Source organism: Hyperolius riggenbachi, chromosome 10, assembly GCF_040937935.1.
Source record: "Hyperolius riggenbachi isolate aHypRig1 chromosome 10, aHypRig1.pri, whole genome shotgun sequence".
Classification (NCBI taxonomy): Eukaryota; Metazoa; Chordata; class Amphibia; order Anura; family Hyperoliidae; genus Hyperolius; species Hyperolius riggenbachi.
The window spans coordinates 218,115,102-218,132,044 of NC_090655.1; the positions used below are offsets into that span (position 1 = coordinate 218,115,102).

Here is a 16,943-nt window from a genome sequence, read left to right on the forward strand (position 1 = left end):
TAATATGCACGATGAAGTGCATGCACGATGAAACGCGACTCAGCCAGGCTTTTGGGCTCAATTACAGGTGACAGGACTCAACTGGGGATGTGGCGAGGGATGAGCGGCCTTAAGGGGGCTTAAGGAAGCCCCAGGTAAGCATGTTACCTGTGACACTTCTCGTCTCAGGTACACTTTACAATCCAAATGATAGGAGAAAATGCGCTACCTCATGAATCTTCCTTTACAATGAAAGCTCCATCTTCTTCCAAAGTTACAGTGGATTGGCCTGATGTAACCTCTTAAAGTTGAGAAATTCCATTGATCACCCTCTGGTCAGCTTATTTCTTGTGGAAACAATGACAAATTTTGTAATACACGGTATTGTTATTACCCCCAGAAGTTGTGTAGAATCCTGAACTTAGGTTCCACAGTTTTATGGTTACTTTTTTTTTTTTTGTTCAAGTTATGTTTTCATATCTCTCACTCAACAGGTTGTCATACTTCTCGCCCTTACTGTATGTAGTTACTATAATATGATTACTGTTTCTAGGCATACATCACTAACTTTCTGCTACTTTACTCACTTATTGATCTCTGATGGAGAAAAACAGTGCATTGAAAATCTCCATCCTCGATTAATGCGTGAGGATTAAATTCACAATTTAAAAGGAAGCTACTGTGGAACAATGCAAGACTACATCGCTTCCAAATTCTGATGGCACAAGAGACTCATGTGTTAAAGGACAACTGAAGCTAGAGGGGTATGGAGGCTGCCATATTTATTTCCTTATAAGCAATACCAGTTACCTGGCAGCCCTGCTGACCCTCTGTCCCTAATACTGTTTCTGACAGAGTGCCCTTCAGTTATATATAGATCCCTATGGCAGCAGCTCCCTTTTCCCCTATGTTGCTCCTTATGTAAAACCTTAGTATTCCATTTCCAGTGTCTTCTTCCATATGCAGCATTTCCTCTTCCATGTCCAGCCACTCCTTAGCCTGCTGCTGCCCAAGACCTTTCTAGCCTTTCCCAAAGCCTTTGCCACCCAAGACCAGGGCCAGGCCGAGGCAGAGGCGAGAGAGGCTCCAGCCTCAGGGTGCAGTGTAGGAGGCCCCACACAACTCACTCAGCTATCATTTCTCTATTGTGTTTGTAGCAGAGAGAAATAAGAAAAGGGGATACATGGCAGTGACTGCAAGCCAGATAACTAGAGATTGAGGTGTTGGGGGCCCTGGGGCGCCTCTTAGTCTAACAGCAATCATTGTGTGATGGCTGGGGTGGGAGGGATGGGGGCGCACTTTGGTGTCTCAGCCGTGGGTGCTGAAGGACCTTGTCCTGGTTCTGCCCAAGACCTTTGTAGCCTTTCTAGAAATCCAACCCTGTCTATATTCTGATAGCAATAAGACTCTATTCTAGTACTTACTTGTTTCAATGGCGAATGAGGTGTTTTTTTTGTTTTTTAAATTCACTCTCCTGTTAGCGAATACTTTTACCAGATTAATGTGAGTCATGATGCATTACCAATTAGTTGATCCCAATTCCCTGTTTTTTTGTTTAATGATGAAGTTGTGTTCATTTACAGCATATTTATGGCTAGAGGCAGAGTACCATATGCAAATCTCCCCCATATTACACCATAGTTTGGTCTTTCATATGATGTCTAAACTGTAGCAATTGGATGATTACTACTACTACTCCAGCTACCTGGTAAACTGGATGTGCGCTATCTCTTTCAGCCAGCCATATTTGGTAAATGTATGGTTGGGTAGAGATTTTGTTCATCAGTATTAGACGGTCTATGGTATTTATGCTCTGAATTTTTTTCTAATGTGAGGTGAGTAGTTAGTATTTTATTAAACTGGATCATGCTGTGACATACCCTTGACTATTAACAAAGCCCCCAAAGTGTCTTGAATCCTACGGGACTGTCCCAGGTTGGAGGTTCTCTCCTGCTATCACCCCCCTGTGTCCTGGCGGGCTGGGCAGAGAGGGGGAAAAAATGATCGAAGCGCCAGCCGCCAATGCGAGATGTGGGCCAGTATCGTTCCTCCCTCCCTCCCTCTGAATGTGCCCCCGTGCTTGTAGAGTAAGTTTGTGCAGCAGAGCAGGCAGTCATATTACCATTCATCCACGCCTACCACCAGCTGGCTCTTCCCTGCTTCTTTTGATGTCATATGAAACAGGAAACAGAGAAAAGCTGGCTGCCGGTACGCGTGGATGAATGGTAAGATGACCGCCCGCTCCGCTGCGCAAATTTACTCTACAAGCACGGGACACAGGGGGGCACATTCAGAGGGAGGCAGGGAGGAATTATACCAGCCCCGCATCTCGCATTGGCGCCTCGATCATATTTTTTCGCCTCCTCTCCAGTGGCACACTCCTCCCCACCCACGGGCACCCTCCTTCCCACCCACAGACACCTACCTCCCCAGCCACGGGCACTTTCCTCCCCACCCACGGGCACCTTCCTCTCCACCTACTGGCATCCCCCCCCCCACTGTCAACCCACTCCTACCCACTAGCACCTTCCTCCCCACCCAGTGGCACCCTCCTCCCTGCCCACTGGCACCCTCCTCCTACCCACTGGCACCTTCCTCTCCCACCCAGTGGCACCAGGGGCGGAGCAATAGCAATAGCAGCCATAGTAACTGCTATGGGGCCCCGGAGAGGAGGAAGCCAGGGGGTAATTGATGTGTTTACTTTGTTTCTCCATCCTCTGACTTTGTCTCAGTGCCCATGGACTATACACATTGTACACTGCATGGAAATGTAAGGTCCATTAACTCCTATCCATAGGGTAGGGGGAGGTGGCATTGCTCAAGAGTTCCTAGTTCTGAGGGCCCCATTAAAATTTTGATATGGGGCCCCATAATCTCTAGCTATGCCACTGAGTGGCACCCTCCGTTCCACCCAGTTTCACCCTCTCCCACCCACTGGACCCTCCTCCACACCATCCTCCATCTCATTGTCACCCTCCTGCAAAAGCAGGGGGGTGCATGGCTTAAGTGTCTCTCTTTCACATCTTCAAAAGTTTGAAGGTATGCTATTATCCACATACTGTACCAACTATACAGTTATGTTTATTTGTTTATACCAATAAAAAATGTATTATAGGAAATTTCTGCTAGTAAAGGGACCGCTCGTTCTGCCACATCGGGTGACAAGTTCTGCCACATCAGGTGACAATCTAAAGCCCGATCTACACCATGCAATTTTTGGTCCGATTCGATTCATTGATTAAATTCAATCCGACATGTCCGATCCGGATTCAATTCGATTCAATTTGCCATAGGAAATGGAATGGAATCGAATCCCGATCGGACATGTCAGATTGAATCGAATCAATGAATCGAATCGGACAAAAAACTGTATGGTGTAGATGGGGCTTAAGATTTATAGCCTGAGTGCAGAAAAGAATGCCACAGACACAGGCTGCAGTTAGCCCATTCACCACAAGATGGCGATCTCATCTCTCCCAGGAATTTCTCACAGACCGGAAGCAATGAAACGCAAATGGAAAAGAAGTTGCAGGAAGTTCAAGTGAAGAAGAGACGATTGTTGGAAGAGGTAATTGTAAGATTATTGTTATATATTGAGCAGAGGTCGGGGTGGTCATACTTTGTTACAGAGGAGATGATAGTACACCTGTCACTATCCTGATCATCCCCTTTGAAGTAATTGTTATACCAGAGTATTTTATAGGAGCTACTATGGTTGACATGAGCCAGCTTGACAGTAGGGAACTGTTCTCCAGTGACAGCAACGTCTACAACTTGAAGCATTCTGATTGTTGAATAGTGTGAGCATATTATTATTGCAACCATTCTGAAGCCTGAAAGTTCAAGAGCGTGTTGTCTGCCTAATCATGGTACCGGAATTTCCCTATGGACTTTCACACTGGCTTACTTCAACCATACTACACTAGTGCCCTTTTATATTTATGTTGTGACTTGTTTGCCGGTTTTCTAATGTTCCCCCTACATGTGCCATACATTATGGTTGTCATCTCACCTTCGTAATTATAATTCTGTTCATCCAGATCACAGAGCTAAGACTACGCCCCTGAGTCTCCCAGCATTGTCATTATCCACCAGTATTTAATGCCCCCACCCCAGAAATGCTATTTCCCCTGTGCCCCCCAGCATTTTCATTATCTCCTAGTATGCAAAGCCCCCCACCCAAGTAATACCGTTACTTCGCCAGCATAGATATGTATCTCCTGTGTCCTCTAAGCATTGCCATTATCTACCAGTAAGCAATTTCCCACCACCCTAGTAATACCATTTATTTCCCAGCATAGCTTTGTCCTCCGTAAGTCCCCTCAGCATTGTCATTATCCTCCCGTGTGTAGTGTCCCCTAACCCAGTAATGCAATTTTTTCCTAGTATAGCCATGTCCTACCGGTGTCCCCTCAGCATTGTCACTATCCCCCAATATGTAATGTCCCTCCAACCCAGTAATGACATTTTTCCCCAGCATAGCCATGTCCTACCTAAGGCCCCCAACATTGCCATTATCCTCCAGAATATAATGTCCCCCACCCCAGCCATTTTTCCCAGCATAGTCATGTCATCCCTGTGGCTTACAGTGTTGCCATTACCCTCCAGTATTTAATATCCCCACCCCAGTAGTGCCATTTATTTTCCAGTTTAGTCATGCCCTCTAACATTGCAATTACCCTCCAGTATGCAGTGCCACCTCATCCAAATAATGACATCTCAATATAGCAATCGCCACTCAATTTTGCTCCCTTCTAGTCCTCTACTCCCATTAGCCTTACATTAGTCTCAGTCTCTTCTCTCATATCCTTATCTGTCTATCACTATTAGCACTGCTGTAAAATCACCCAAATGCCATACCTCCCAACATTTGAAAATGAGAAAGAAGGACATACAGTGAGAGACCAAGCCCTATTCCATAGAGTCGTATATTTATCCCTGCCATGCACTGATGAGGACCAAAAGTCCGAAACAGGCTGTCTGCATGTTGGGTTGATGTGGCTCTGTAAAATTTAAAGCTATGGGCTTGCTAGACACCGGTTCTGGATGCTAGCCTGGCTTTCAGGGGCATAAGGAGATAATTTACATATTCAGATGCGGTGCATTGTAGGTAACCACAGATGTTCACTTAAAGCTGAATTATTGTAAATTCCTTCTGTTTTAAGAAGGCAAACCAATCCACCAGTAAAAGAAATTCAGAGGTCCACCTCAGTATTAGGTAGTCAGAGGTCCTCCCCCAGTACTAGTTGTAATCAGGCAGTACCCCTCAGCATTAGGTAGTCAGAGGTCTTACTCAGTTTTAGTTAGTCATAGGTGTCCACCAGCATTGGGTAGCCAGAGTTCCTCCCAAGTATTAGGTAGCCAGAGGCCCCCCTCAGGATTAGGTAGTCAGAGATGCCCCCCAGTATTAGGTAGTTAGAGGTGCACTTCAGTATTAGGTAGTCAGAGATCCCCCTAGTATTAGGTAATCAGAGGTGTCCCCCGGTAAAAGGTAGCCTCAGTATTTGGTATCCAGAGACATCTGCCAGTATTAGACTTATACTGTAGATTAAATATACACAGGATATACAGACTATTCAGTTCAGTAGCCAGATGAGAAACCCCCTGCTAACCACTGCACTGTGAAGTGAACAGGCTAGGACAGAAGCTGCTTGCGGATTTTGGACAGTCCCGCCTAAATCAGAACAGCTGTGAGGCATGGAATGTTGTCATTGGGAGGTGGATGTGAGGAGAGAAGGCCAGCTGGAGAGGAAGGAAAAAAGTGTGGTCTGCTTCTAATGGCCCATACTCACGAGTGACATTTGTCGCCGCAACACGCGGCGCGCGCGTGTTGCGGCGACAGGTCGCCCGTGAGTATGGGCCGCCGCACGCGCGCGCACCCCGAACTGTCGCCCGCCGCTCTTGTCGCCATGCGATTGAAAGTTTCAATCGCATGGCAACAGTCGCCGCCGCACCTCCGCCGCAACTGTCGCTAGTCCGCGTGAGTACGCGGACTAGCGACAGCAACCTCCATAGAGGTGAATGAAGCTTCCGGCGGGGGGAGGAGGAACGTCGGCGACAGCTTCCGTCTCGCCGCTGGTCCCTCTTCCGCGTGTGTACGCGGAGGGACCTGGAGAGAAGCTGTCGCCGGCCTGTCGCTAGCACGCTCACGTGTGCTGGCGACAGGCCACTTCTGCAGCCCGTGAGTACGGGCCATAATAAGTCACTCCAACAGTTTATTTGGGACTTATCGCAGAACAACCACAGATACACTCAGCTAACATGTTTCGGACCTGTAGTGGTTCTTAATCATAGCATTTGCTATGATTAAGGACCACTACAGGTCCGAAACATGTTAGCTGAATGCATCTGTGGCTGTTCTGGGATAAGTCCCAAATAAACTGTTGGAGTGACTTAGAAGCGGACCACACTTTTTTTCTTTTACTTTGACCTGTGGGGTGGTTGCCCAGGTCCAGCTCAGTTACTACCCCAAGTGTAGCGGTATATCCATCCTTTGTATGGAGAGGAAGGAGATGGGAGGACAGGACTACAGCTCTCTTTTGAGTATAGTGCACAGGTAGCTATAAACCAACTTTGTATGCTATCCTGACCACAGGTGACAGCAATAAGGAGAGCTGCATAGAGGGAATCCTGTATCGGTAGTTTCACCACTGACAACTGTTCATTCTGAAAACTGTACAACTTAGATTATCCTCCTTTTATTACCTATCAAAAGGCAGCAGCATCCTGCACATATGACATGACTACACCACGGAGGATGGATGAGAACCAAAGTCGCATGACTGAGAGGATATTCAACCTCACTGTGGAGATAATCTATCTGCTGACTGGAGAGGTGAGGAGGATTCTGGGAGGTCACATGGCATAACTTTTATCTCTGGTAATAAAACATACATCTGTATGTAGGGGTGAGAAAGCTTCCGGGGTGTTTATATATCATTAATGTTGATATTTTCATGCAGAGTCTTCCCCCAGTGAAGTCAGATGATTATGTGACCATCACGGTGCCCCCATCTCACTACTTGATATCTGACAAGCATAACAAGCAGAAGATTCTGGAAATCATCAGGAAGATGATGGAGCTGCTGACAAGAGAGGTGAGCAGTGCCGGCAATTATGGGGTATTATCCAGTGACGGTAAGGGACGCATCTGGGTGGTGACTGTATCATTGTGTGTGTCAGGTACCTGTAAGATCTGAGACTGTCTCTGTATGTTTCTCCATGTAGGAGTGGCAGTGTATAGAAGAACACAAGGACCTCTACAAGAATTGCACAATGGAGAGTCAGCCACCCCACACATCACCAGGTAAGAGGAGACTTTCATGTCTTGTAAAGGAGAGAGCAGTCCACATAGCTCTCCCTCTCTCTCACACACACTCACACACTCACACTCTCTCTCTTTCTCTCTCTCATTGCATTCAGTCATTGTGTTTTCTGCAGATGGATACAGTAACAGAAACCCACCAGAGAGATGTACAGTTTTTCCTAATTCCCAGGATTGTCTTCAGGAAGATCACACCATTTCTCACCATTATTATGTAGGTAGTCATCAGAGACTCCAATCTGTGTGACATTGTTTCCTTCTGAGTATGTTGTTATGTGTGTTCACATTTTACATTTTCTCTAATTTTGTGCACTTAGGATGGAGAACTGACACATGCAATTGATGTGGTTAAAGATGAACAAGAAGAGACGTATGTGAAGAGTGACCAGCAGTCTATGGAGGAGGGTGACATGATGGGGACAAATAAAGAGGAAGAACAAGAAACGTTTGTGAGGGGTGATCAGCAGACTATGGAGGATTATGACATAATGGGGACAAATAAAGAGGAAGAAGAAGAGACATATGTGAGGAGTGATTGGCAGTCTTCAAAGGACAGTGACATGATGGGGACAATTAAAGTGGAAAAAGAGACGTATGTGAGGAGTGATCAGCAGTCTATGGAGGAGGGTGGCATGATGAGGACAAGTAAAGAGGAGGACACGGATTCAGAGGACAAAACAGGTGAGAAACAGCATTTAATATTAACTAAATGTGTATCTTCCTTGTTGTTATGACTGTGTCACTGCTCACAGATTAGCCATATTAGCAGTTGTGCTACATACTCCAACTAGATTTTTTCCATATAAAACTGTCATTCATGATTGTGTTTGGTGACATCTTTAGTAACAATAGCAGTACAGACACCCTGCTGGCTTTGGAGTATGTTCTGTTCTGTGGGGAGGGGAGGTGATGGATGAGTAAGAAATATTCTGATACATCTCACAGCAGAAATATAATGCTGATCAGGCAAGGAATTTCCAATTCTGAGAGTCACTTAAAGTGGGTCGAGATGAAAAACTAACAAGTAACTTGTCTATATATCTTATCTAAAGTTTAGATAGTTTACACAGCAAATCTAGCTGCAAACTGCTTTAATAGAATATGATTATTTCTTCCTGTGATACAATGACAGCAGCCATGTTGTTTGTAAACATTACACAGAGGCAGGCTTATCTGCATCTTGAGCACTCAGCCTGGGAATAAAACCTAATCCTCCTCCTCCTCCCTCCTCCCCTCTGCCTCTGATATCAATTATCAATGGCTAGTAACACCTCCCCCTCCTCCTGCCCAGACTGAGCTCCCATGAGCTCTTGCTACTGCCAAGGCTCTCTGAAAACCTGTGGGCGTGGCTTGTTTAGTTTATAGGGTATTAGAGTATTAAAACAAAAAAGTATTTGGCTTGAAGAATGCCCTATAAACAATAGGAAATGAACACAATTATGCAATGAGTAAAAGTTCACCTCGGATCCACTTTAATTGCCACATGTAGCTATAATCACTGATTATTTCACCTAATAAAAATCTTATGTGTGTGTGTGGTTCAAATTAGCTCAGATTGGTCACAGTAGGGATGATTAAAGGTGGCCATTAACAATACATTCTCACTGATAATCTGTTATTTTAGATCACCATGAAAATCAATTTGAAACTATTGGTCACACTCACTAATGTCCGAACCCCGTTAACCAATTTGATCAGTTAATGGAATTGATCCATTTTTCGGATTGATACCATCAGTCTGATCAGATTGGTTAGTGGCCAACAATGGGCACGCTCGATCATTTCAGATTGACTACCGTGGTAATTGGAAACTGACGATTGTCCACGGGATTGTGTTGTTAATGGCCACCTTTAGTGTTACCAGTCTGTGTTAAGTTGATAATGGTCACTGTACATTACTGTACACAGATTGGACACAGTAGGAGGGGACTTAGTGTTACCAGCCTTTAATAAGCTGATAATAGTCACTGTACGTTACTGTACACAGATTGGGCACAGTAAGGGGTGAGTTAGTGTTACCGGCCTGTAATCAGCCGATAATGCTCACTTTACATTACTGTACACAGACTGGTCACAGTAGGGGTGAGTTAGTCTAAAGGCCCGTACCCACGCCGTCCTAAAGGCAACGACGGGTCCGTCGTCACCTCCCGCTGGGCGGGTTTTCAGTAGACAGTCTGGCGTGTGTACAGTCTGTCGGCGGACTGATAAGGCTGTTTCTGAGCCATCCGCCAGGCGGATCACTCAGAAATAGCCTTATCAGTCTGCAGACAGACTGTACACACGCCTGACTGTCGCTGGAACGCCCGCCCAGCGGGAGGTGACGACGAACCCGTCGTTACCTTTAGTACGGCGTGTGTACGGGCCTTTATGTTCTTGTAATAAGTTGATAATGGTCACTGTACATTGCTATACATAGATTAGTCACAGTGAGGGGGTGGAGGGGGTTAACAATCCTGTAATTAGCTGATAATGGTCACAGTAGGTGGTGACTCAGTGTTACTGGCCTGTAATAAGCTGATAATGGTCTCTGTACATTACTGTACATGGACTGGTCACAGTAGATGGTGACTTAGTGTTAGTGACCTATAATAAGCTGATAACGGTCACTGTACATTACTGTACACATGGGTCATCTGTACTTGAGACAAATTGAGCTTTTCACTCTGAAGTGTTTTTTTTTTCCAAACCCCGCAGTTGCTGATGATCTGCATCCATCCTTTATCAAGTCGGTTTTCCTTTAGTGGGAGTTGTCAATATCTTTGGCAGTATACAGTTTCTGCAGATGAGCCAAATTAATTTTCTTGTAATTCACTGAGGCAGATATTCTGCCGAAATGAAGATAGGATAGAAAAAGAAAGTTGAGAAGGGAACTGTGGCTATTTGTTTCAGTCTATTTAAAAAATAATGCACAGGCTATAGCCCCAGAACTTAAGTTCTATAAGACAGAGTTAACACTTATAGTGAGACTGAAGCGTAAAAAAAAAAAAAAAACAGATACTCACTTCAGGAGAGGGTTCCAGTGCTGCCTCCTTCATTTTAAACCCCCACCGCAGGAGAAGTCTCCAGGAGCCCGATTGCTCCTGAAAACGGGCAGCTCTGTACTGTACAAGCGTGAGTGCGCTCGCGCATACGCAGTACAGAGCTGTCCATCTTCAGGAGCATTCAGACTTCCGAAGCGGCAGAGAGCAGTCTCTGACCCATTGGTCGGCTAACGGGGGAGCCAGCTGTGGAACAGGGGGCCCGTATGGGGAGCGGCAAGGCTCCATAGGACCCAGAGCCTTCCTTCTCCATAGGTGAGCATGTTTATTTTTTTATTTTTTTTTTCAAAATACACTTCAGACTCCCTTTAAAGGATATCTGAGCCATATAAAAAAAAGGGAAATATTACTTTCCTGGGGCTTCATCCAGCCCCTAGAAATCTGGTCCAGCACTGCAGTTTCACTGCCCTCCATGGTGCGGCGCCGCTGTCCCCTCTGTATTGCCAACCCCAGCTGGGTCACAGCCTTCTGTGCGCTCGCACCGTATGCCTCTTGTGATTATGCTCATGTAGCTGGCAGCATCCTGTGCTTGCGCAGTTTACAAAACACTTGAACTGTGCAAGCGCAGAATGGTCTCAGCTATGGGAGGACAATCACAAGAGGCCTGCCCAGAAGCCTGCCACCCAGCTGGGGTCAGCGATCTTATGGAGAGGAAGTGACACACGGGAGGGCAGCATAACTGCAGCGCTGGATATTTTACAGCTTGGATATCCTTGAGGCCCGTTTCACACTGCAATCCAGCGTTAGCATTGTGGTTGTGATGCAAGGGTCGCATTGCACTGCAAAGCCAAAAACAGCCTTCAGGGATTTCCGCATTAAAACGCGGTAATCCCCGTTCTGGCATCAGGCCAATCAGGAAGTGAGGCTCTGTAGTGCTCTCTTCCTGTGCCCGAAAAGACGAATTGCGCAGAAGTGTTTTGAGGAAATACCTTTCCTCGCATGCACAACTTGAATACGTGCGACGGCCAGTTTAAAATTTCTACACCACCATAGACTTACATGGCTTATGGTTCGACACATGTCGCACGTGATGTAGCGGGGATGGGAGGTGTTAGGGTCTAGGCCACAGGCAGGCTTAATGGGAAGGGGGGTGATGGGATCTTATTGGAGTGGAGGATGGGGTGTCGGGGTCTGGCCACAGGCAGGCTTGATGTAGTGGGAGGAGGGCTGATAGGGTCTAGGCTGCAGGCAGGCTTGATGGAGAGGGGGTTGTCAGGGTCTAGGCTGCAAGCATGCTTCATGAAGTGGGGGATAGGGTGTCAGGGTCTAGGCTGCATGCAAGCTTGATGGAATGGAAGGAGGGTTGACAGGGTCTGGGCTGCAAGCAGGCTTGATGGGGGTGGTGTCAGGGTCTAGGCTGCAGGGGGACTTGATGGGGTGGGGGGTGTCAGGGTCTAGGCTGCAGGCAGGCTTGATGGGCAGGGGATGTCAGGGTCTTGGCTGCAGGCAGGCTTGATTGAGAGGGGAGGGTGTCAGGGTCTTGGCTGCAGGCAGACTTGATGGGGTGGGGGTGTCCGGGTCTAGGCCACAGGCAGACTTGATGGGGTGGGGGTGTCAGGGTCTAGGCTGCAGGCAGGCTTGATGGGGAGGGGATATCAGGGTCTAGGCCACAGGCAGACTTGATGGGGTGGGGGTGTCAGGGTCTAGGCTGCAGGCAGGCTTGATGGAGACGGGAGGGTATCAGGGTCTAGACGGCAGGCAGACTTGATGGGGTGGGGGTTGTCAGGGTCTAGGCTGCAGGCAGGCTTTATGGAGAGGGGAGGGTGTCAGGGTCTAAGATGCAGGCAGTCTTGATGGGGTGGGGTGTATCAGGGTCTATGCTGCAGAAAGGCTTGATGGGGTGGGGGAGAGTTGTCAGGGATAAATGTGCAAAAAATTCTCCAATAGTGGCTTGGTGTGCAGATTAATATGTTCCAACTTTCCTCTTTCCATAATTAATATTGAGGGTCTAGGCTACAAGCAGGCTTGATGAAGTGGGGGTGTCAAGGTCTAGACTTCAGGCAGGCTTGATGGAGTGCGATAGTGGTTGTCAGGGTCTAGGTTTAAAGCAGGTGTGATAGAGTGAGATGGGGGTGTCTGGGTCTAGGAGGAAGGCTGCCTAATACATTATGGGGCACATGTAGCTATTATACTGGCGAGGGCGATGCCTAATACTGGGGGCAAAGCTGGCTATTACTGGGGAGGAGGCTGCCTAAAACTGAGGGTACATCTGGCTATTACTAAGGGGGGGGAGCTGCCTAATACTGAGAGCAATAGTTAAAATATTGGTAATATAATATCACCTCCTAATGCCTAACACTATTCCTCCCTCCTAATGCCTTACACTAGGTATTAGGAGGAGGGCCTCCTAATACCTAACACTATTCCTCCCTCCTAATGCCTAACACTAACTACCCCTTCTAATTCCAAACACTAATCTTCTTCATCCTAATGCTTAAAGAGAACCAGAGCTAATGGAAACAAAAGCTATTATACATACCTGGGGCTTCCTCCAGCCCCATACGCACGGATCGCTCCCACGCCGCTGTCCAGCACTGCCCCCATTTAGGAGAACTGGGACCCCGCTCTACCGCCAGTCGGAGCCAGTCTGGCGGAGCAGAGGTGCGCTCTTTGCTTATCTCTGCAGCAGTGTATGGAGAGATACGTAGAGGGCACACTTCTCCTGCGTAGCGCGGCTCCGATGATGTCAGTGACGGGAGCCGGTTCTCGTAGATGCAGGCAGCGGTGGATGGCGGCGTGAGAGCGATCCGTGCGTATGGGGCAGGTATGTATAATAGCTTTTGTTTCCATTAGCTCTGTTTCCCTTTAACACTAACCTTCTCTTAATGTCTAACCCTGACCTCCCCTCCTAGGGCGATATAAATTCCTTTGTTTTGTCTAATGCCCTTCTTAATGCCTAACACTGGCCTCCATACTAATGCCTAACACTGGCCTCCATACTAATGCCTAACACTGGCCTCCATACTAATGCCTAACACTGGCCTCCATACTAATGCCTAACACTGGCCTCCATACTAATGCCTAACACTAACTCTCCTAATGCCTAACACTAACCTCTCCTCCTAATATCTATCACTAACCTCCCACCTAATGTCAAACACTAATTCTTCCTCCTAATGCTTAACACTAATCTACTCCTAATGTCTAACATTAACCCCCTGCTAGGGCGATAGAAATGTTCTGTGTCTTGTTTAATTCCCCTCCTAATGCCTTACACTGACCTCCCTACTAATGCCTAACACTAACCTCCCCTCCTAATACCTAGCACTAACCCCCTCGTAATGCCTAACACTGACTCCCGCCTAATGCCTAACACTGGCCTCCCTCCTAATGCCTAACACTAACTCTCCTAATGCCTAACACTAACCTCCCTCCTAATGCCTAACACTAACCTCCCTCCTAATGCCTAGCACTAACCTCCCTCCTAATGCCTAACACTAACCTCCCTCCTAATGCCTAGCACTAACCTCCCTCCTAATGCCTAACACTAACCTCCCTCCTAATGCCTAGCACTAACCTCCCTCCTAATGCCTAACACTAACCTCCCTCCTAATGCCTAGCACTAACCTCCCTCCTAATGCCTAACACTAACCTCCCTCCTAATGCCTAACACTAACTCTCCTAATGCCTAACACTAACCTCCCTTCTAATGCCTAACACTAACCTCCCTCCTAATGCCTAACACTAACCTCCCTCCTAATGCCTAACACTAACCTCCCTCCTAATGCCTAACACTAACCTCCCTCCTAATGCCTAACACTAACCTCCCTCCTAATGCCTAACACTAACTCTCCTCCTAATAGCTAACACCTCCCTCCTGATGCCTAACACTAACCACCCCCCTAATGCCTAACACTAACTCCCTCCTAATGCCTAACACTAACTCCCTCCTAATGCCTAACACTAACTCCCTCCTAATGCCTAACACTAACCCCCCTCCTAATGCCTAACACTAACCCCCCTCTTTCTGTCTAACACTAACCTCCCTCCTAATGCCTAACACTAACCTCCCTCCTAATGCCTAACACTAACTCTCCTCCTAATAGCTAACACCTCCCTCCTGATGCCTAACACTAACCACCCCCCTAATGCCTAACACTAACTCCCTCCTAATGCCTAACACTAACTCCCTCCTAATGCCTAACACTAACTCCCTCCTAATGCCTAACACTAACTCCCTCCTAATGCCTAACACTAACCCCCCTCCTAATGCCTAACACTAACCCCCCTCTTTCTGTCTAACACTAACCTCCCTCCTAATGCCTAACACTAACCTCCCTCCTAATGCCTAACACTAACTCTCCTCCTAATAGCTAACACCTCCCTCCTGATGCCTAACACTAACCACCCCCCTAATGCCTAACACTAACTCCCTCCTAATGCCTAACACTAACTCCCTCCTAATGCCTAACACTAACTCTCCTCCTAATAGCTAACACCTCCCTCCTGATGCCTAACACTAACCACCCCCCTAATGCCTAACACTAACTCCCTCCTAATGCCTAACACTAACTCCCTCCTAATGCCTAACACTAACCCCCCTCCTAATGCCTAACACCTCCCTCCTGATGCCTAACACTAACCACCCCCCTAATGCCTAACACTAACTCCCTCCTAATGCCTAACACTGACTCCCGCCTAATGCCTAACACTAACTCCCTCCTAATGCCTAACACTAACTCCCTCCTAATGCCTAACACTAACTCCCCCCTAATGCCTAACACTAACCTCCCACCTAATGTCAAACACTAATTCTTCCTCCTAATGCTTAACACTAATCTACTCCTAATGTCTAACATTAACCCCCTCCTAGGGCGATAGAAATGTTCTATGTCTTGTTTAATTCCCCTCCTAATGCCTTACACTGACCTCTTAAAACAGAAGGTACATGCAATAATTCAGCTTTAAGTGAACATCTGTGGTTACCCACAAAGCACGGCTACTGAATATGCACATTATCTCTCTATGCCCCTGTAGCCAGGCTTACATCCAGAACCACTGTGAATAGCATGCTTATAGCTTTAAATTTTACAGAGCCACATCAACCCCACCTAATTCCAAACACTATAAACCTTCCTCCTAATCCATAACACTAACCTTCTCCTAATGTCTAACAATAACATCCCCTCCAAGGGTGATAGAAATGTTCTGTGTCCTGTCTAGTCTCCCTCCTAATGCTTAACACTAACTCTCCTAATGCCTAACACTAACCTATTTACTCATGTCTAACAGTAACATCCCTCCTAGTGTCTTACACTCACCCTGTCCTAATGCCTAACACTAACCACCTCCTAGTGCCTAACACTAACCTCCCTCCTAAAGTTTTAACACTAACCACCATAGGAGTAAATATGTATGTATTTATATCCAGCTACAAAAGTATTAGTGGTTTTGGATCACAATGACATCAATGAATAATTCCTCTACCTTGCAACTCCTATAAATTAGTGTTGTGTTTTTTTTTGGTTAAAAAAAACTTTTATTGAGGTCTTCAACAAAAAATTTAATTCAGCATTCAGATAGTGTACAATTGTATACATATACGGTACAACATTTTCCCCAAAACACAGGTGTATAATATCAAGCATTAATAACAGAGCTTCTGGATAAGCCAATATTAGCCAATATCTGATCTCTTACTAGATCAGGATCAACATAATCCTGAGCCGCATGCCAGTTAAACCATATCTTCTCGAACTTTTCAGTAGAGCTCCTTTGTGCATATATCGTTTTTTCAAGTTTTAAAGAAGCATTTACCTTAACAATCCACATATTTATAGAAGGAGAGTTGGACTTTCTCCACATTTGAAGGATCAATTTTCTGGCTATAAACAGTGATCTGAGATCTGCAATTCTAGTGTGTTCAGAAATGCCTCCATCCTCAAAAGTGCCCAGAATGCAAGCTAGAGCTGTACGTGGGACTGTCACTTGAAACAATTGGTCTATAACATCCAGGACGCTCCCCCAGTAGTTTGGGGCAGTTCCAAAGAATATGTAAAAGATCACCGTGATCTCTAGCACATCTGGTACAAGCAGGGGAAGGAAGCAGGTCAAACCGATACAAGCGGTTAGGTGTATAGTGTGATATTTTAGTGTTTTATAATGTCACAAAATCTTTATTTGCACAAAACCAAAATAGAAAATTTACATAGCGCTTTTCTCCACACATAGCACAGATTTCTTGCTATAAGTACAAATAAGTCTGTTGTCACAAGAGTAAAACATTGCTTCCATTGTCTCATTATGCTGTACTATTTACTGCTTTTCCATGTATGGCCAATGCTTTAGGTGAAGGGATAGTCAATGAAATGCAAATAATCTGCCTTGTATGCAAATGTAATGCAAATTGTATGCGGCTAATCTCATTTATCAGGAAATGCATTTGATTGGCCAAATACTAAGCTGTATAAAATTTGCATAAAAGTCAGTTATTGTCGTGATTGGCTGCCTGTCAAGAGCACCACTTTCTGCAATTCCCTGTCAGGCTGATAACGAGTGATGGTCAGTGACATGCCAATAACTCTTAGGTGGTGCAAATTGTATGCAAATTATATGCAAAGTTATGCAGCTGCTGTTTCTGGTCCATTTCTAAACTGCATAAA

The 16,943-nt window shown here is 46.1% G+C and overlaps 1 protein-coding gene across 1 annotated transcript in view; it reads left to right on the forward strand.

Annotated features, from left to right (window-relative positions):
* LOC137536815 (uncharacterized) overlaps positions 1–16,943 on the forward strand; it is a 231,220-nt gene that overhangs the window by 35,419 nt on the left and 178,858 nt on the right. The window contains exons 7-12 of the mRNA XM_068259012.1: positions 3,460–3,547; positions 6,695–6,814; positions 6,942–7,076; positions 7,207–7,285; positions 7,420–7,517; positions 7,621–7,984. Coding sequence (XP_068115113.1) covers positions 3,460–3,547; positions 6,695–6,814; positions 6,942–7,076; positions 7,207–7,285; positions 7,420–7,517; positions 7,621–7,984 — 884 coding nt within the window. The remainder of the gene's footprint in view (positions 1–3,459; positions 3,548–6,694; positions 6,815–6,941; positions 7,077–7,206; positions 7,286–7,419; positions 7,518–7,620; positions 7,985–16,943) is intronic.